Source organism: Bubalus bubalis, chromosome 8, assembly GCF_019923935.1.
Source record: "Bubalus bubalis isolate 160015118507 breed Murrah chromosome 8, NDDB_SH_1, whole genome shotgun sequence".
Lineage (NCBI taxonomy): Eukaryota > Metazoa > Chordata > Mammalia > Artiodactyla > Bovidae > Bubalus > Bubalus bubalis.
Window position 1 is genome coordinate 7077835 of NC_059164.1, and position 21252 is coordinate 7099086.

Sequence of the window (21252 nt, forward strand, 5' to 3'; positions counted from 1 at the left end):
TTTACAAGCCCTCTCCTGACCTTATCTCTCCAGCTGTCTGAATCCTGCTGCGCATGTATTTTCACCTGACATGTGACATGAACCCACCACCTCTGAACTTGTATAAATCCCTTACTCTGTCTCTTTCTCCTGAATCATTCCCAGGTCATCAGTACTGACCACTACATCATTCATTACTAAAAGCTCAGATTTATATTTTAATCCTATAAGCTCTTCCTCTAAATGTCCTGGTGTCAAATTCTTAATTTTTCTTCCTGTTCCCTTCTCCAAAGGCTCAACCTTTCCTCCCACCTCTTTGAAGCTGATAATTTTCACCTGTTTGCCTTGAGGCGTCCTGGCCTTACCTGGGTCACTCCTAAGTTGGGAGCAGCATCCTTCCAGCAGGGCACGTGGCAGCAGCCAGGGCCCCTCCCTTTACCACGTGGCTTCAGATTATTCTTCCTGACACACTCCTGGGATCCTGTCATCCTCATTCTCAGATACAGACCAAGCCTTTCAGCTGCCCACCGCATAAAGGCCATCATCCTCCCCTGTCAGTGAAGGGCAAGCAGAAGCTGGCCTCAGGGGCCCTCTCAGACAGATCAACAGTGCTCCTCCTGTACACTCGCCCTCGGGATGAGGTCAACTGGAACTTCCTCCAGGAACTTGAGCAGATGCTCTGACTTCTCTCACATCAGCACCACTAGTACCCATGGTAGCATCCTGACATCAGTCACACTTTTGCTCATGTTCCAGGTCCGGTGTTAGTGACCTCCTCCATGAAGCATGTTCCATGAAGCACGCTCCCCTCCATGAAGCATGTTCCATGAAGCACACTCCCCTCCATGAAGCATGTTCCATGAAGCACACTCCCCTCCATGAAGCATGTTCAGTGAAGCATGCTCTCCTCCATGAAGCATGATCCCCTCCATGAAGCATATCCCATGAAACACGTTCCCCTCCAGGAAGCATGTTCCCCTTCATGAAGCATGTTCCATGAAGCATGCTCCCCCCATGAAGCATTTTCCCTTCCATGAAGGATGTTCCATGAAGCATGTTCCCCTTCATGAATCATGTTCTATGAAACACGTTCCCCTCCATGAAGCATGTTCCATGAAGCATGTTCCCCTCCAAGAAGCATGTTCCCCTCCATGAAGTATGTTCCCCTCCATGAAGTATGTTCCCCTCCATGAAGCATGTTCCCCTTCATGAAGTATGTTCCATGAAACATGTTCCCCTCCATGAAGCATGTTCCCCTTCATGAAGCATGTTCTATGAAACACGTTCCCCTCCATGAAGCATGTTCCATGAAGCATGTTCCCCTCCAAGAAGCATGTTCCCCTCCATGAAGTATGTTCCCCTCCATGAAGTATGTTCCCCTCCATGAAGCATGTTCCCCTTCATGAAGTATGTTCCATGAAGCGTGTTCCCCTCCATGAAGCATGTTCCATGAAGCATGTTCCCCTTCATGAAGCATGCTCCCCTCTGTGAAGCATGCTCCCCTCCATGAAGCATGTTCCATGAAGCATGTTCCCCTTCGTGAAGCATGTTCCATGAAACATGTTCCCCTCCATGAAGCATGTTCCATTTGTGCCTATTAGAAGCACCCTCTCAGTTTGTTGCAACAGAAAGGCAAAGGCTGTGTTATCAGCTGTACCTGGAACCGAACTGTGGCCCCATCACTCAACAAACAGGTAATGGGTGATTCCTCTGAATCTCAGTTTTTTAAACAGTGAAAGAGGCAAATGCCACCCACCTTACCAAATTAACACAAACACTAAATGGGACCATGGATATAAAAATATCTAATGCCCATAGTACATTTCAGACACAATAAACACCACTCTGCTATCCCTCATCCATAGCACTCTATATTCTTTATTACTTCACTTGGGCATACACATTTTTATATTATATGCACTGCCATCCCAAAACAATTGCAGTGCCACAGAATAATTAAACCTGTTTTATTTTGAAAATTGGTGGAGAGGGGAAAACAAATACAGCAGAATGAATTTGGAATAAAGTCATGGCATACTGGGGAAATGGTTTAACATTTATTTCTATGTGAATTAATGCTTCAAAAAAATCCTGTAAATAAATAATGACAGCTATGACCTGCTGGTATTTATACATCTGCTTGCACGCTTCCTTTTTTTTTTTTTTTTTCAAAGAACTGAATGAATTTGATAAACTACTCAAGTGAAGCATATAACATCCCCTTAAGCCAATAAATCCACTCTGGGTTCCAGAAATGGACCCGTGTCGTTTACCAAAAGAAGAAAGCACAGGGAGTGAATTCACAGTCAACACAGGTGCCTGATGAGTGGAGGGCTCAGCATAAAGTAAATTATGGTAAGCAATGAGCACCTTCCCATCAGCAGTGGTGACCTGGACCACACAATAGTGTCTTTAGACAGAGCAATTACTCTTGCTTCTGGAGGATGCTAAGTCACTGGGACTGAGCTCTCTAGTCACCTTCAACTCCTGTCATCTCATAGCTGAGGTCACAACTTCACAGGTAAAGACACTGAAGGACACACAGACACAAAACCCACCACAGCCTCTCAATGTGTACATGCTTCTACACAGATTGGCTGCCAAATAGAAACTTCGCATCTCTCTTCACATTTCTGCTCACAACTTTTTCTGATTCTTTCCCATTTAACAACACTGTCTTTGGAAAGTAGTGAATTAGAAAATGCACACAGAATAACATTACCATACTGTCTCCAGTCTGCGGTTGGGGGTAAGTGCCTCCACAAAATAAGATTGTTGAGATGATTTAGGTAGGAAGGCAGGGAGTGGAAGCCTTTCTGGTTGTACCACACCTAAAAGAGAAAGATAACTTAAGGCCCTCCTGAAATTAGTTCTTAAGTCTATTCATAAGCTGTTCTCACATACAAGGAACACGTGTAAATTTGCTTCTCCAGCACCTGAACACAGGCCTCCGTGTATTGGTCCCGCATGGCTGACAGTGAGCAGTGAATTCCAGCCTGCTAATTTTATATTTATCTCCAGCATATAATTTATAGCTAAAAATAGATTAATTTTCCCCAGAACAAATGTGAGTGTTGCTCTATAATTATATTCTCACAGCAAAAAAAAAGGAACTTAAGCCCTTTTATTTTTTTTTCTTTCTCCATTGGTAAGCTAATGAAATCTGACCTGCAAATTAAAAGCACAGAAATGATAAGAAAAAAATGATGACTCTCAAATTAATAACTGAATGTGGAACATTATTCCTCAAAATAAATTGAAGTGAACATTTGCTGAGCATGGAGAATAAAGCAGCAGGCCCATCAGACAGGAGGAAGGTGAAGGAGAAAACGGGAGACAGACAATGTTATTAAAATTGAAATAAGGAGTAGCATAAAAAATACTAATTGAACCATCAGTATATCTATATCTCACAATATTGATATTTTAATGAAAAAAATTTTAATGTACTCAGTGGAATGCTGGTGAGTGTCTTTAAGAGATAATGAATCAACCAGCAAATTTTGACCCTAATTCAAGTTCATTTCTCTAGATGACACTGTCTTTTGTGACAATCTTTGTGGAATTACAGCTGCTCCCTCGCTGGTTTCTACTCAGAGGAAGCTGTACAGGTTCTCACAGTGTCTGCAAAGTTCAGGCCAAATCTCAGGTCCCTGGGCTTCCAACCCATTCCCCTCCCCAACCCCATCACAGGGTGACCAGTTGTCTCCACCAGGGTCCTGAGTTCACAGGGGGAGCTAAGTATCCAGTGACAGCTCATGAACATGCCTTTCTCTGCAGGACAGTGGCCCAACCCTTTCTTAGGAAGCCCACCTCCCTGGGTGATGAAGGAGGCAGAACCCTGCCCTCTGTCACAGCAGCTGCCTTTACACACCCCCATCTTCAAATAGTTTCTTAGGTTCAGGGAAACCCTTAGCAGTCACTCTTTCCAACGCCAAGAAGGAAGAAATTCTGCTCAAGACCGACTATCCACAGACCCAGGACAACCTGTTGATGCCCTCGGCTGTGCTCAAGTGGATCTGAGACTGGTAACAGAAAAATCCACAGACTCACAAATGGGTGTAATTCAGACACAGGATTCTGAAAAGTGGGGGAAAGCATGGGTTCCCTTCACAGGGCAGCCCGCCCTGCCCTGGACTGAGATCACTTACCAGAGGGTATCTGCCCCCGTTCTATACCCAATACAGTGACCCCAGTCCCTGCAGGATGCCCCCAGTCCACCTCTCACCACCCCCACCCTCAAACACACACACCTGCAGATGTGCTAACATACAGGGACTACCTATGCGTCTGGATACAATGACGCAAAATGCAAGACCACTAAAGTAGTTAAAGGACATACAGTAGAAAACCTCTGCTGTGGACAGGAACTACAGTCCACGGGCTTCTCCCCCCACCACCAGTCTTGGCTCCATTAACTGCTTAACTGGAGGAAAAAAACATGAAAGCCAAGGGTGTTCTCTGCCCTAGACATGGAGCCTTCAAATTAGTTGGTTTGAAATTTTGTTTTAAAAGCAGGGTGACATTTTTCTCAGCTCAGAAATGACACTGTACATGGAAATTCCATAGTGGTCCAGCGGCCAAGACACTGCACATCCAGTGTGGGGCCTCGGATTCGATCCTTGGTTAGAGAATTAGGATCCCACCTGCCTCATGGTTTGGTAAAAAAATTTTTTTGATCTTTAAAAATTAAGTGATTGATTAAAATAAAACAGCAACAAGGATTTACTGTATAGCACAGGGAACTGTATTAAAAAAAATACACACAGTGTACAAAAACACAGAAACCAAAGTGGGGTAGCTATGGTGGGGGCAGGGTACCCCAGAGCCTGGGCATCTCGCCCACCCCTCCCATCAGCTTCAGCTTCTGTGTTGGGTCAAGTTCATGCTCCGTTTCTCCTCTGCCCGTGGCTGTGGGTCTCTGACCTGGGCTCAGCCCCTGTGCCTCTGTTGTCACCGCGGTGCCCCAGGCAACCACCAGGACTGGGTCTCCACCATCATCCCAGTTGAAACCAGCAGCTGACAAACCTCCCCACTCAGGGACACAGTCTCCAAGCCAAAGGTCAAGAGGGATGCCTCATGATCAAGACCAAGTCATAGGCGTGGCCATGAAACTTGGTGATGCTTGCTGAGGGAGGGGTGGTGCCCAGTGATCCTCTCAGGGGACAGAGGGGCTTCCAGGGACCTAAGGGGTATAACTCTGAGGACCCTGACATCCCAAAATGCTCGTTAACCATAGAGGGTGCAACTTGTCCTAATAGGAGCCACAATGCAGCCTGAGGACCTCAGTGAGATGATGAGATGCCAGGGTTCGTCAACAGAGCCAGGCCAAAGGGCAGAGGGTGCTGTCATGCTGGCCCCTGAGGGCTCCAGCCCTGCTCTTTGCAGGCAGGGGGCCAGTGAGGAGCTTCTCTGTTAGCCTGAGTCTAGGTACTGAAAACACAGCCACAGAGACAGTGCCAGGGGACTGGGTGGGATCCAGTCAGGGAGCCTCCCCACTGGAGGGAAACCCAGCATTCTGTGCAGAGCGCAGCCCCCCAAAGCCCCACCCAGCTCCATGATGGCCAGCTGCTGATGGTCCTGACGACCCTGGCATCACTTTTGGGACAGATGACAACATACAGAGTTCCAAGGAACAATTTGAACGTCATTTCAGTTCTATACAAACTAGCTTTTGCTTGGGAGAAATTTTATAAATTCTTTTAAGTAAGCGATAGATGCTTCATGCTGCTGCTGCTGCTGCTAAGTCGCTTCAGTCGTGTCTGACTCTGTGCGACCCCATAGACAGCAGCCCACTAGGCTCCTCTGTCCCTGGGATTCTCCAGGCAAGAATACTGGAGTGGGTTGCCATTTCCTTCTCCAATGCATAAAAGTGAAAAGTGAAAGTGAAGTCACTCAGTCATGCCCAACTCCCAGGGACCCCATGGACCGCAGCCCACCAGGCTCCTCCGTCCATGGGGTCTCCCAAGCAAGAGTACTGGAGTGGGGTGCCATTGCCTTCTCCAGATGCTTCATAATGATCTTAAATAAGTTGTGGGACTTCCTTCCCTGCTGGTCTCAAAGACAGGATCAATAAATCCAACAGCTGAAGGAGGAAATTAACCTCCTTTTAGGAACACATCATGACACCTCAAAACAGACCTTTCATATCAGGATCCCCAAGAACAGTTCCTCAGAGAGGCAACTAAGTTACTATAAGGAAAAAAAAAATCTCTGGATGGATATTCAAATGCGTAAAAGTATACACGAGAAAAGAACAGAATGAACGCCAAACACCAAGAGGGGAGTGTGTTTAGCTTTTTTAACTGAAATGTATACATTCTAGAGGGTCTCCCTGGTGGCTAAGAGGTAAAGAATCCACCTGCCAATGCAGGAGATGTGGGTTTTATTGCTGGATCGGAAGATCCCATGGAGAAGGAAATGACAACCCACTCTAGTTATCTTGCCCGGGAAATCCCATGGACTAGCCCTTGAGGCTCTCTCTGTCCATGGGGTCGCAAAGAGTTGGACAGAACTTAGCAATTGAACAACAACAAAATACTTTCTAGAGGGTGTTTAACTAAACCAGCTGAACACTCAAGATGTGAATGAAATCATTCATAAAGGTTCCATGAGAGATATTCTAAAATATGATGAATTTTAAGTATTAAGCCTATTCATATGCAAATTTTCCATTTTCTCCTCAAAAAGACTGCGAAAATCGTAAACTCTGTGGTCTTATGAATGTACCCCAAAGGCCAAAGTAAAAGGCTGGTGGTTAATTACCAAGAGGTTAATGTAAAAATTTGACATGACATCAACCACCAACAATGCTATAGGAACTTGAGACACCAGATGCCGTTTAGAGTCCAATGCAGACTCACGATCATTGAGCTCCCTGAAAAGAGGCTCTCTCCCCAAAGGGCTGGATACTTGCACGCCTGAGTATGGCAAAGTCCATGTCAAACAACATCAGAAGCTGCAGAAGTCACTGCTCAAACATGTCGATACAGAAGACAAACAAGGAGGAAAAAGAGCAGGTGTCAGGGAGACATAGGATGCTGAGCCCTTGTCACGGGAGCAGAGACACTGGAGAGCCTTGGCTGCCTTGCCCCAGACCCTAGAAGCACAGACAGGATGCTCCACTGTCAGCAGGAGGCTTGGTATTCACACAAATTAGAAACTTAAAAAAAATGTTCTTGGAGGAAATGGACAGATTCCTCCTACAAACTGGGTTTATTAATAACAGTCACATCATGTGTTCAAAAAGCCAGCAAAGGTATTTTAGATTATTTTTCTATCAAGCTATGAATCTTGATCTTTTGATCTTAAGCTATAAATCTTTCCCTGTGTGTGGCCTGCAGTGTGAGAGAGATTTGAACAAACTTCAGCTGAAATGAGGGATGTCTGAACAGTCTACACAGGGACCAGAACTTTTCATCAGGGATTACATTGTGAAATACGACTGTTAAAACTTTTCTTTGTGATTACATTGTGAAGTATGAATGTTAACATTTTCACCAGGGATTACATTGTTAAAAACCTGTAAAGCACCTTATTTCAGTGAATAATCCTTCAACAGGCATAAGCCTGGATCCTGAAAAGCTTTTCCATGTCACCATGAACCACGAAAGGCCCCACAACAAGGCAGAGACATTTCATCGGTGATATGACAGGTTTACAAGCAGATACCACTCCCAGGTGGCTCAGTGGTAAAGAATCCAGCTGCCAATGCAGGAGACTCGAGAGACATGGGTTTGATCCCTGGGACAGGAAAATCCCCTGGAGTAGGTAACCTGCTCCAGTACTCTTGCCTGGAGAATCCCATGGACAGCAGAGCCTGGAGAACTACAGTCCGTGGGGTCACAAAGAGTCGGACACGACTAAGCAACTAACACACACACACACACCACTCCCATGACTTACTCTTTCCCAATTTCTCTCAAAATCAGGACCAAAACCAGACTATTTCCCCAATCACCGAGGCTGCGAGCTTCAAATCTTTCCCATCTTAAGGCTGTACCAAGCTCTTTCCTTAGGGAAACCTATCCTGACTACCTGCCTCTGAGTTCCTTGGTGGCTAAGGGGGTAAGGGTGGTACTTGTGTAAGGGGGTCTTTCCTGGCCACTGTCGGTAATGCCAAAGGGATTTTCCTCATTCATAGGGCCAGACCTGGAGGGCTTAAAAATCCAACCCCTGGCAGGGGTGCTCACCACTCTGGGTCCATCCAGTCATCAGGAAGAAAAGGAATTTATTGGGTTGACCCAAAAGTTGGTTCAGAATGTTACAGGAAAAACCCAAATGAACTTTTTGGTCAATAAATGCATGTATCAAGATCACTGTCATCCTGATGCTGCTGCTGTGGCTAAGTCCCTTCAGTCGTGTCCGACTTTTGCAACCCTATGGACGGTAGTCCTCCAGGCTCCTCTGTCCATGGGATTCTCCAAGCAAGAATACTGCCGTGGGTTGCCATGCCCTCCTCCAAGGGATCTTCCCAACCCAGGGACAGAACCTGCATGTCTTCCGTCTCCTGCACTGACAGGCAGATTCTTCACCACCTGTGGCACCTGGAAAGCCCTACCCTGACGATAAGCGTCTTTAAAAGCAGATTACTTTCCTTATTTGCTTTAGGTCTATCAAGTGAATTCCCATCTTTACAAAAAACAGTGACCTATTTCATATATTTCTAGATAGTCTAAAGGAAACGACTCATTTTCTCTTTCAAGAGAAAGCTCACATACAACTGGCTGTGTTTCCGGGTAACAAACACTGGTATTTGGTTTGCTTTCGCCTGTACCCACAGATATTTACAAAGCAAGTTTCCCTGAATGCTTTCTAAAACAAGAAAAAAAAAAGAAAAGAGGAAAGACTGTACCTTTGCCAGATTTTGGGGTTTTGACATATTTGAATTTGTGTCTTGAACTTGATTGGGGATTTGTACTCCAAAAGACCATCCTCCGAGCCTGGGGAAGTAAACAAGAGGTCAGAGCTTCCGCCAGGCAGCACCGGGCCCTCCTAACAGAGGATGTCTCCCACCCACCACACCGGAGGCCGTAAAACAGTGGCTGTGGAACTTCCAGGCTCTGGGTCGCAGCCCCCCGGGGTCAGCCTGCTGCGGGATGCGGCCCAGCCCCAGGCAGGCATCCAAGGAGGGCACAGCTTATTTAGCAGGGATGGATGAGATCACCCACTCCTCACCCACGTTGGAGTAGAGCCTCTCAGCACGCCCTGCAGTGTTAGGACACACGCCCCGTGCAGGGCTTTGCTGTGCTCGCCTGCCCTGCTGGTGTTCTCATTAATGGCCATCTCCCCTAAAATCAGCTTTCAGTCCCCTTTGGTCTGCCCTGCTCCTGAGTCAGCCTGCTTTGAACAGTTTTCTTCCTCTCGCTTCTCTCACTCTCTGTGCACACACTGCGTCCTGCAGGAAGGCATCCCTGGCTACCTCAACTGGGGTGAATCGCCTTCTCTTTGGGGTTCTCACAACACCTTAATTTCCATTTCTTGTGTTGATTGCTATGCTGGGCCTTAACTGTCTTTTTTGCCAGTTCATCTCTTACATAGCTCTGTGAGTTTCTCCCGGGATGTGGGGTGAATTTTCTCTCCATATCCCTTGGGTTATATAGTATATTTAGCACTTATGAAACTTCTAAAAATATTGGACATTATAAATAAAAACACATACTAAAACTTTGTTTCCCAGTCTCTGGATAAAAGGAGATTAAAACAACAAATTTCCGCTGTTGTGCCTGGATTTTGAGCAGAAATTTGGGGCAAAAGAATAAGGATAGATACCACTCAGCTCAATTTAACTCAATCATTCATTTCAGAGACTCAAGCATTCATTGATTGAGTGTCTTTTGTATACCAGATACTATTCTAAGTCCTGGGCACACAAGCGCCCACCTTCAAAAATCAGAGATTCCTGGATGTGTTTAAAGGCACAACGGAGGACAGCAGGGGCCAGAGATGGTCCGGGAAGCATCAAAAGGAAAGACGGCCTGGGGGTGGGGTGGGAGGATGTTCTAGGCATCGCAGACACCCCACACAATGATGCTTTTGTGTTGAGGGGTGGGTCTCAGGACATTTGATGCAATAGTGAGTATGATTGTAATTTAAAGCAATGAGCAGCTCATCCCTATCCTCTCATCTAGATTCCCCCTCTCAGGCTCAAGGAAATGCAGCACAGAACAAAAGCTTTCCTCAAAATCTCTTAAGAGGGACATTAGGATACCATGGAGAGCTTCCCTCATTATGCTGTGAACGTCTCAGGGCTTATCCTCTAAAGCAGTCAAGCTGCTTCTGCTTCCCCCAGGTGACACTCCATGAACATGACTCCCCCACTCCCCCCAGGGCCGGAGTGAAAGTCAGCAGGAGGAATCTGATTAAGTTCTGCAGCACGGCTTCGGAATTTTTATGAGTATCAAGGTTACCAGGAGACTTCTGAGCATTGAAGAACATCAGCATTTGAAACGATCAGATTTCCTAAGTAACTCTGAGAACAGGAAAGATACAGCAGAGGTTTCAAACCCACCTCGGTTTTTCTGTCGGCGCCAGCAAATACTCCTCCAGGGGGAGGCCAGAGAGGTTGAGAAGCCGGTGGCCCAGGCGGTTGGTCAGGTAGGGAGCCCTGGTGCTCGCATTGGGGCACTTCTGCAATCATTTCCAAAGATGGGAAGTAGAAGCTCGTTCACACCCACATGCAGGTTTCCCAATACCACTTAAGTAAAGCAAATGTGACTCTTCCCAGCTCTCACTTTTTCAGTGACTCATCGATGGCCTTTTATATGTTCTGATTCCTCATCTCTCTTAAGAGAGTCACCTACATTTGAGAATTATACCAGAATTCCACTGCAATCTTTGCCCCTAGTTACACTGGGGAACTTTCAATCCTTTTCTCTATATAAGTTGGGCAGATGGGTAAGAACTCAAAAGGGAAAATATGTTTTCACTGGGGTCATCTTGCATTTGCTGAACCACCAAGAGAGTCAGAGGACGATAACCAAGAAAGTTCAAAAGACTGTGTTTCTTCTCTAAATGCCTGAAACAGAGACCAAACTCCTCTTCTGCAGCCACTCAAGAGGCTTGGAACCTGGAAATATTTGCCCGGCAGGGACCACCTGACTCCCTCTCTCCCAAGGGCCTCTGGCTCCTAACGAGTAGACTAGCCTAGCATTTCTGGAAGATTCTGCCAAGGCACCTAGGCACCACACACACACACACACACACACACACACACACACACAAACAAGGATTCTTTAGTCAGATAAATTAAAAGCTGCCTCTTTCCCACTCCTTGTGATTTGAGAATCTTGCAGGAGCTATGGCAAAGAGACCTGTTACATGGGGCTTTCTCTGACATTTCTGAAGCTCCCTTGACTATGGAGCTTTTTCACAGGAATTGCTTTTCTCCTTGCACATGTATTTCTGAGATCTTACAGTTCATGTGAATTCGAGCGAATTCAACATCAACCATTCTGGTACTTGTTCATTCATTTGTCTGATACTGACACCCAATCTAATTCCAATAAATTTCAGGGAGCTTGTAATAAAAAGTACCAGTCTAACAGAATGAGTGAATCAAGGCCAAAGAATCAGAGCATGGAGTGAAAACTTATAGGATTCCTGAGTTAATGGAATAAACAAGATGGGGAAGAAACAAATCACTGGGTCCATAAAGAACTTGAGCAGAACAGCTGGTCACCACAAAGGAGCAGCAAATAGAATCACCAATGGCCCAGGCCATAAGGGTGGCATGCGGCATCCATCAGTGGTCTCTGGTGGGCCCTACCTATATCCACAGTGCTATGTGACTGCCTCACCTGAGTCCAGACATTTGCTCTAAGAGAAGAAAGGAGACCGGGTGCATCGAAAGGAAGCCTTTCGAATGTCACTACACTATTAGGAGGGCTTCCATGGTGGCTCAGATGGTAAAGAATCTGCCTGCAATGCAGGAGACATGGGTTCAATCCCTGGGTTGGGAAGATCTCCTGAAGAAGGGATTGGCAACCCATTCCAGTATTCTTGCCTGAAGAATTCCATGGACAGAGGCTACCATCCATAAGGTCGCAAAGAGTCAGAACCAACTCAGCAACTAACACACACCCTGTGGACCGCTAAACAGAAAAGACTTATAAACATGCTCACATGGTCCTTTTCTTAAAACTCAATTTAAATTAAGATTTTTGTTTGTCTTATTTTTTTCCTGTAAATTAGGATAGCCATATCTGTTTCTTGATTTTAGCCAACAGACCTGTGCCCTTTACTAACTGCCTCTTGAGATTTCCTTTGAGATGAGTTCCAACCAGTTTTCCACATAAATTTCACTCCATTCTTCTCAACAGACTGGACAGCGCGCCTCTCTCTGTAACAGGGGAACCTACTTCTGTGTGCCATTGGATTGCTCAGCCATAGTTAGAAGAGCCACGTGATGTCTTAGTTTTTAACATCCAGCTTTCAAAACTCAAATAAAAATACAAGAAACCTGAGGTCACCCTGCCTTGAAATTCTGGGAAATTTCCCCCCTGAAGTGCAATTCTAGCTCCACTGTTGGACTGTCGCTGATCGCGACCAGTGGAAAATGAATGGGAGGGTCACCCTGGAAACCACATCATGACACCTTTCCAAGAAGCATCCAATCAAGGAAACCTAAGAGTCATTTAGTCTGAAAGTTCATGTAGTTACCGAAAACAAAGATTTTTCAGATGGGAGTGAACTCATTCTTTTTTTAATTGGAGTATAAATCCTTTACAATGCTGTGTTAGTCTCTGCTGAACGAGGAAGGGAATCAGCTCTATGTGTGTTCCCACTCTCGTGGACCTCCCCCACCCCCCCCACCATCCCCCTCATCCCACCCACCTGGCTCATCACAGAGCACTAAGGGAAGCGATCTAAACATCAACAGATCGACAGAGAAGGAAGATGTGTGTGTGTGTGTGTGTGTGTGTGTGTGTGTGTGTGTGTATACACACACATATGTATATACACACAGTAGTGTCAACCATAAAAAGGAACAGAATCAGACTTCTGCAGAGATGTGGATGGACCTAGAGTCTGTCATACAGAGTGAAGTAGGTCAGAGACAGAAAAGCAAATATCATATATTAATGCATATATATGGAATCTAGACAAATGGTCCAGATGAACTCATCTTCTGGGCAGGAATAGAGACGCAGACATACAGAATGGACACGTGGAAGGGGAGGCAGGGGAAGGGGAGGGTTGGGTGAATTGGGAGAATAGGTGAACTCACTTCTGTTCCTTGAGGTTTAGGCTTTTAAAAAATCAAAAACACTGAGATAACCTACCAGGCAGCCACAGGACTCTTGGATGCCCCAGTGAGAGGAGGGGTCGGTGTGCCAGCAGGAAGAATTCTCCCTGATAAAACAAAGGAGAAGGTGGGATGATACTCAGATCACAGAGCTGCTGCGTCTCCATGACAGCGTCCCCCAGACCGGAGCACAGCTCATGAGAGCATCGTCTCCCCGTGATGCAGAAGGCAGAGTGCTCACATTTGTTTTCACAGCTTGAGCTGTTAATCTGATGACAATGCTTTATTACAATCACATTATTTCCATTATATTAAATGATGCTCTCTGTTCATGCACTGAATGTGCCACTGAGGCTCCCGGGGGGCTGTCATGGACCCCAGGGCTCCTGGTGGCCAAACCAGGTACCCTCAGCACAGCAACTCCTAAACACAGGAAGTTGCTAACTCCTTTTCATCGTGTGACATCATAACTGATCATCATTTAAAGAAAAGCGACTAGTATTAAATTTCTGTTATGAAGAACGGTGGTGCCACAGAAATTGCTATGAAACCAACTTACTGCAGAGTTTCAGAACCTCTGTATTCCAAAGCTCCCTATCACTGTTCTCCTTGTTAGTCCTCTTGTTTTGATTTTTTTCAGCAATGTTTACAAATCAAAATCTGCTTTAGTACTAATAATTGTTATTTACCCACAAATTGGGAGAGAAAGGAAGAAATTAACCTTCACTGAACTACAGGCACCTGGCTAGATGTTTTCACCACAGACATCTGCAACCTCACTTCTGGGAAGAAGGGCTGGGGTTCTCAAAGGTCAGGGGCTCACCCGACATCACCCTTTGGAAGACAGTCTCATGTGCTCCAAGCCCTCGCTCTTTTCTCCAGGCGGTGTGGCTCTAGTGTTAGAACATCAAGGTGAAAAACGTCCAAGCCAATGAAAGGAAACCTGCCATTTCTATTAACCAGGTCAGCAAAATACAATTTCCATGCAAATTTCTGAAATATCAAAAATCACTTCAAGGCTTCCCTGGTATGACTTTCTCGGTCAACCAACCCATGGAGACTCCTGTTTTGAGCCTTGAAAGTGACAGGAAGACAGTAGCCAAGGCAGTGATGTGCTTAATCAGACTGCTTGCTGTATCTGATAATCACTTGGAAAAAAATGACTCCGTTTACATTCCTGAAGTTTGCAGCTTTCCTTGTTTCCACTGCTGGTCTTCGATGACTGTTAGCAAGTATTTACAACATAATGTATTTCTTCAAAATGTCCTCATTGTCTCTTCCAAATCCTCCACTGGTTTTTCTCTTAGCTTCCAGTTTAGACAGTAAAGAGATGCACCTTGCTGCACAGGGACCAGCAACAGCATTTAGCAGGTTCTAGATGTGGGAGCCTCCCAGCCTCCAGGAAGTCCTGGGAAGCTGTGCTTGCAGAGGGCGCAGGAGATGGGAGATGTAGGATCAGACTTATTCGCATCCCTCCAACATCAGGACCCCAGGGTTGTGTGTGGAACACCAGCCAGGCTTCACAGGACACATGAGCAGTGATGTCATCCCAAGGGGGTGTCTGACATGGTCCCTCTGTCCGTCGCATCTGGCAAGGCTGGACTGAGTGGGTCTCCTTGATGCAGGCCCGCCTGCCTGCAGTTTTCAACATTCAGACGTGCACTTTGCATCTCAGTGCCAGAGAGAGGTTCTCAGGACCTACTCTCAAGAGGGAAGGTTCTGACACAAACTTGCCTGAAGGAACAAAAGTCTCGGCACGGGGACACCCTGTGGTCTGAGGTGACACTTGCTGTCTTGCGAGACGTGGGAGCACAGTGATGCTAAAAGAGCAGAGGGAGGCGAGTCACGCCCACATCTCTCAAGAGCGTCTTCAGCAGAGCTGGGATGTAGGCTCTTGTGGCCCCACCCAGAATCTGGGTCTCCCCCAGTTTTCCTGGGTGCTCGATATGTGCATTCTGGGTGTGCTTTAGATTCCTGACCTCACCTTCCATTGCCCCAGGTCCTCTGCAGCCTGGAAGCTGTCGCAGTGATGCCAGGAGTGAGGACCTGGCCTCGTGAGCCTGGGAGTATGGAACCTTGAGGATGACTGCTTGTGCTGCTGCTGTCCAACCATGGAAACCAACCTGACCCATCTTCCCACCTGCGTCTGAACGTGCAATAGAAGATTTGCTCACTGCCCTTCTGTTCTATACAGAACACTATCTAGAACCAGTGGGGAAAGTGTTTTACTTGAGCTATAGTAGGGACACCATGGCTGGAGGTTCACCAGACACAAGCCTTGTGACGTTAACCTCAGTGTTGAAATCTACCCATCTGCTTCTAAAATTTAAATTAGGCATCATCTACTACAATAGGAAAACAGAGAGTTCATTGCACATTTATACCACAATAGTTCTTTCTGGGGACTTTTACTGCCTTCTGCCTTGGTTCAGATGGTAAAGAATCTGCTTGCAATTCAGGAGCCCTGGGTTCAATCCCTGAGTTGGGAAGATCCCCTGGAGAAGGGAATGGCAACACTCTCCAATATTCCATTGACAGAGGAGCCTGGTGAGCTGCAATCCATCAGGTCACAAACAGTTGGACTTGACTGAACGACTATCACTTTCTTCACTTTTCTGCCTGAGAAGAGGTAAAGTTGGGGGTTCAATATGCTCCCTCAGCAGAAGCTCAGAGTCTGAGCAGAAAAACAGTCAATACACAGAATCTCGTCTACTGTCTTAAAATGTGTCTGCTAATTCATAATCAAATGATGGCTAAAGTCTGCCCACAATGGAAAATGTAGACACTGAATTCAATACTGTTTTACGTTTATAGAAGGAAAATTATTTGTTTTAAATAAAACCTTTTGTTTCAACCTGAGATTTCGGTAAATAAGACTTAACTGTGAGAATTGGACAGAAATTATTACTGACGTAAGTATGCAAAGTGCCTCCTTGTATAGCGCCCTCCTCCAGCTTTTGCTCATGCTGACCAAGGAAAAGCACAGAAATGGTTAACAGTTAGGAAGGAGTTAAGGGACAAGAAGCAGAAGCAGACCCAGGAAGTCGGAGGAAAGGCTGAGGAGGGAACAGTGAGGATCTGCAGGCTGTGGGGCAGGGGCAGAGCTCGGGGGCAGGGGGTGAGGCAGGAGGGCCTGGGGGCCACTGACTCCTGGCAACAGTTCGTGAGGGTAAAACTGACGTCTGAACAGAATTTGGAACATGGTCTCCTGTCTTAGCACTGATTCTACCTTTCCCCTCCTCTAGAAAGGCCAGATAAATATCTTTTTCTTTTCTGCCAACTGTTCTTTCTTCTTTGTTGCCAGGTTGGGCCCAGACTAAACCCTGCAGGGCCCCAGATTATATTTCAATTTCTCAAAGGTAGACAGTTTTTACATCCTGCATGTTTCTTTAGACAGAAGGGAAATAAAAGCATCACCATGGAAGCTTTTATTTAGTTAAATTAATTACTTCCTTTTTCAAGAGAAGACTAAAGTGAAACAACGTGATTAACTTTCTATTAATTCTTCCTTACTGAGGCCAGTAATAGTTATTCAGTCTCATGTTCATTACCAACATCAATAATGCACAAGACGAGTCATCACAAATTAGGAAAACATGCACCGATATGGCATTATTGTCTGGATTTTAGTATTTATTACTGAAAAACATACACTTCAGTACTTAATACATCATTATGGTTTTTTATCACTTCCCCATTTGTAAACTCCTAAGTCCTCCATCAATCCTGGTTTCTACAACAGCACTATATTTAGAGTAGATCCTCAATAAATAACAGTCAAGCAAAGTGAGAGAGAAGACTGCTTATGAAGAAAGGCATGCTTTATCAAGGTCGCATCTCTATAGTATTAATATCATTTTCAAATCTTAGAAAAAAAGTTTTCAAAGTAATCCACCCCCACACTGATGTTATTGACTTTTTAAGTCTCTTGACTTAAAAAAAAAAACAATTAATCTTTTCATAGGTACAAGTTTACCCTAAAAAGTAAATAATAAATATTAATAATAACTATTTCATATTTAATTGTTACTTTATTCTTTTTACAGTATTCTTTGGAGGTTTTAGCAAGTTAACTGAATGCTATTGATTATTGATTTTACTAATTGATTTTGCAATGATATAAAGCCTGTATTTACCAAGGAAGGGAAGGGAGAATGATGGAGCTTCTCTTAGGTCATTTTATCAACAGCCAGCATCAGGCATGCTCAGTCCTCACCCTCTCACCTGGCTACTGCTCTCCCTGTAGTGAGAACAGGTGCCAGGAGATCCTGCCAGCCTATGGGTTGCCAGCTCAAGCCTGAACTTCTGCAAAGGGTGTCAGGTACTTACAGGTCCGGGTATACGTCAGCACAGGGCGGATCCTGATCCCCAAACTTCCGCAAAAGCACCCGGGTGAGCTCCAGGCCATCATTCTCACTGCTGCTCATGGGGAGACAAAGGACAAGGGGGGAGGTCAGTACTCGGCCAGGAGTTCTCAGGACGTTCTGCCTCAGAGCCAGCCCCAGGCCCACGGGGGCAGGTACATGTTCCCAGGGGTGCAGTTAGAGCTCATCATTCACCTTGTTTATGGTGAAGTCAACCAGGATGAAGAGGCATGATAAAAGCACAGTTTCACCACCACAGATAAACCCATTTTTATATATTTGCACTTAAGTGAGTCATTTTTCTCATCTTTTCACTTAAAATTAAATATTACTAACTCTAGCATTTCTGCATGTTTTTAAAAAATTAACTTTAAAGGCTGCATAATACATCATATTAACATATTCAAGTCTATAAAACCATTCTCTTAATGCCAGAGCTCTGGTTTGCTATGAACATTTGCTCTACTATATAGCCCAGCAACAAAACATCTTATAGTTGGTCTTCTGTGTGTTTCTCTACAGGCTTCTCTGATAGCTCAGTTGGTAAAGAATCTGCCTGCAATGCAGGAGATCCCGGTTAAATTCCTGGATTGGGAAGAGCCACTGGAGAAGGGATAGGCTACCCACTCCAGTATTCTTGGTCTTTCCTTGTGGCTCAGCTGTAAAGATTCTGCCTGCAATGCAGGAGACCTAAGTTCGATCCTTGGGTTGGGAAGATCTGCTGGAGAAGGGAAAGGCCGCCCACTTCAGTATTCTGGCCTAGAGAATGCCATGGACCGTATAGTCCATGGGGTCTCAAAGAGTCAGACACGACTGAGTGTTTCTATACAGGCTTTCTGGGTGGAGGTGGTGGTAAAGAAATCTGTCAATGCAGGACTCACAGGAGGCGTGGGTTCGATCCCTCTGTGGGGAAGATCTGCTGGAAGAGGAAATGGCAGCCCATTCCAGTATTCTTGCCTGGAGAATCCCATGGACAGGAGCTTGGCAGGCCGCAGTCCATAGGGTCACAAAGAGTCAGACACGAATATGTAAACTATACTGAATATCTTCTTGATAAGAAGCTCTGCTGCTGCTACTGCTAAGTCGCGTCAGTTGTATCCGACTCTGTGCAACCCCACAGACGGCAGCCCACCAGGCTCCTCTGTCCCTGGGATTCTCCAGGCAAGAATACTGGTGGGTTGCCATTTCCTTCTCCAATGCATGAAAGTGAAAAGTGAAAGTGAAGTAGCTCAGTTGTGTCCGACTCAGCAACCCCATGGACTGCAGCCTACCAGGCTCCTCTGTCCATGGGATTTTCCAGGCAAGAACACTGGAATGGGTTGCCATTTCCTTCTCCAAAGCATGAAAGTGAAAGTGAAGTCGCTCAGTCGTGTCCGACTCTTAGCAACCTCATGGACTGTAGCCTACCAGGCTCCTCCGTCCATGGGATTTCCCAGGCAAGAGTACTGGAGTAGGGTGCCATTGCCTTCTCCAATAAGAAGCTCTAGGTATGCTTTAAGTACACAGTGAATTACAGTCTCTATTTTACTGGCATGAATCTCAGAAGTTAATTAACAGTTCAAGCAGCATCCATGGGAACCAAGCCCTCCAAGATGGAATCTCCTTATTGAAGACAACATCAAAGATAAGACACACTATTCTTCTAGTATGGGGGAGATGTGGAAACAAGCTTTACTGTAAATTTTATACGTCAGTTTTACAAAACATCTTGACTGGAGAAAATGCAGAGGAAACAGTATTTTAAACCTGCCTAAATTAGGCTGATTAGGAGTTGGTCTTACTACGATTAATCACAACCATGCACGTGCGTGCTGTCATTCAGTCGTGTCTGACTCCTTGTGACCCCATGGACTGTAGCCCGCCAGGCTCCTCTGCCCATGGGATTCTCCAGGCAAGAACACTGGAGTGGATTGCCATTTCCTCCTCCAAGGGATCTTCCCCACCCAGGGATTGAACCTGGGTCTCCAGCCTTGCAGGCAGATTCTTTATATCTGAGCCATCTGTGAACAAATTGTGATCTTGCTGATATGCTGAAATCAAAGACCTAATCCTTCATCTCCACCCAGTTATCTTACTTCTCTCAACTGGATCTTCCTGGACCTCTTACCTTTGAGAAAGGACCAGTTTTAATGGAAAAGAAATAACAACTCATTACACCAAATAAGTCATATATTTCTGCTGAGGACAACTTTACTTTCAGACCTAAGATGGAATGCAAATACTGCTACAGCATCCAAAACCAAAACGAATAATTATTTGCAGGAAAACGCCACCTTCCCCACAGCATGAAATATAACCATGAGTTTAAAATATCCAGGTGGTTTACAACTGGCCTAATCTGATTCCCTACAGCCATGGCCAGAACTCTGCAGTGATGAAAGATACTGAAATTTACGGCAAAGCTACATCTCATAAGTAGGCAGTGTGACCTCTGTATAAATAGTCTTCAAGTTTCTGACAAATGAGAAAACACTTTTAGAAGGAAAGGGACATATTTTCCAAGGAAATGTGGCTCGTAAAATGAAAACATTATTTGTGGCATCTGTGGAAATACTCTGAATTGCTCTCTTTTGACCCATTAATCCAAGAACAAATATGAAAGTTTGAAATTTTTTTCCTGAAAAAAATATTGATCCACGAAGTTGTTTACTAGGGATAATTACTAAAAGCAAGTTTCAAAGTTATGGCTTACTTTTACCACTTTTTTGCTTAGGTCTAAAGGTCACTTAAAAAAAAACAAAACTAGCTTTACATTATCCATGTTGCCATAAAATTCAAATGCCTGTTATTTGAGCATGCATGCTAAGTCGCTTCAGTCATGTTCAACTCTTTGCGACCCAATGAGCTGTAGCCCACCAGATTCCTCTGACCATGGGATTCTCCAAGCAAGAATATCAGAGTGGGTTGCCATGCCCTTCTTCAGGGGATTTTCCCTACCCAGGGATCAGCCTGTGGCCTGTTCTTTATTATTATTTTTTAATGATATTAATTTTATTTTATTTTTAAACTTTACAATATTGTATTAGTTTTGGCAAATATCAAAATGAATCCGCCACAGGTATACATGTGTTCCCCATCCTGAACCCTCCTCCCTCCCCATTCCATCCCTCTGAGTTGTCCCAGTGCACCAGCCCCAAGCATCCAGTATCATGCATTGAACCTGGACTGGCAACTCGTTTCATACATGATATTATACATGGTTCAATGCCATTCTCCCAAATCTACCCACCCTCTCCCTCTCCCACAGAGTGTATAAGACTGTTCTATACATAAGTGTCTATTTTGCTGTCTCATATACAGGGTTATTGTTACCATCTTTCTAAATTCCATATATATGCATTAGTATACTGTATTGGTGTTCTTCTTTCTGGCTTACTTCACTCTGTATAATAGGCTCCAGTTTCATCCACCTCATTAGAACTGATCCAAATGTGTTCTTCTTAATGGCTGAGTAAATACTCCATTGTGTATATGTACCACAGCTTTCTTATCCATTCATCTTCTGATGGACATCTAGGTTGCTTCCATGCCCTGGCTATTATAAACAGTGCTGCGATGAACACTGGGGTACACGCGTCTCTTTCCCTTCTGGTTTCCTCAATGTGTATGCCCAGCAGTGGATTGCTGGATCATAAGGCAGTTCTATTTCCAGTTTTTTAAGGA

At 45.1% G+C, this 21252-nt stretch overlaps 1 protein-coding gene across 1 annotated transcript in view; it reads right to left on the reverse strand.

The window, feature by feature from the left end:
• The window catches only part of LOC102406543 (ATP-binding cassette sub-family A member 13), a 206996-nt gene that overhangs the window by 109671 nt on the left and 76073 nt on the right, over positions 1-21252 (reverse strand). Inside the window, exons 7-11 of the mRNA XM_025291966.3 lie at positions 17555-17644; positions 13263-13332; positions 10490-10608; positions 8834-8921; positions 2702-2810 (exon numbers count right to left, since the gene is read on the reverse strand). Of these exons, the coding sequence (XP_025147751.3) occupies positions 2702-2810; positions 8834-8921; positions 10490-10608; positions 13263-13332; positions 17555-17644 (476 nt within the window). The remainder of the gene's footprint in view (positions 1-2701; positions 2811-8833; positions 8922-10489; positions 10609-13262; positions 13333-17554; positions 17645-21252) is intronic.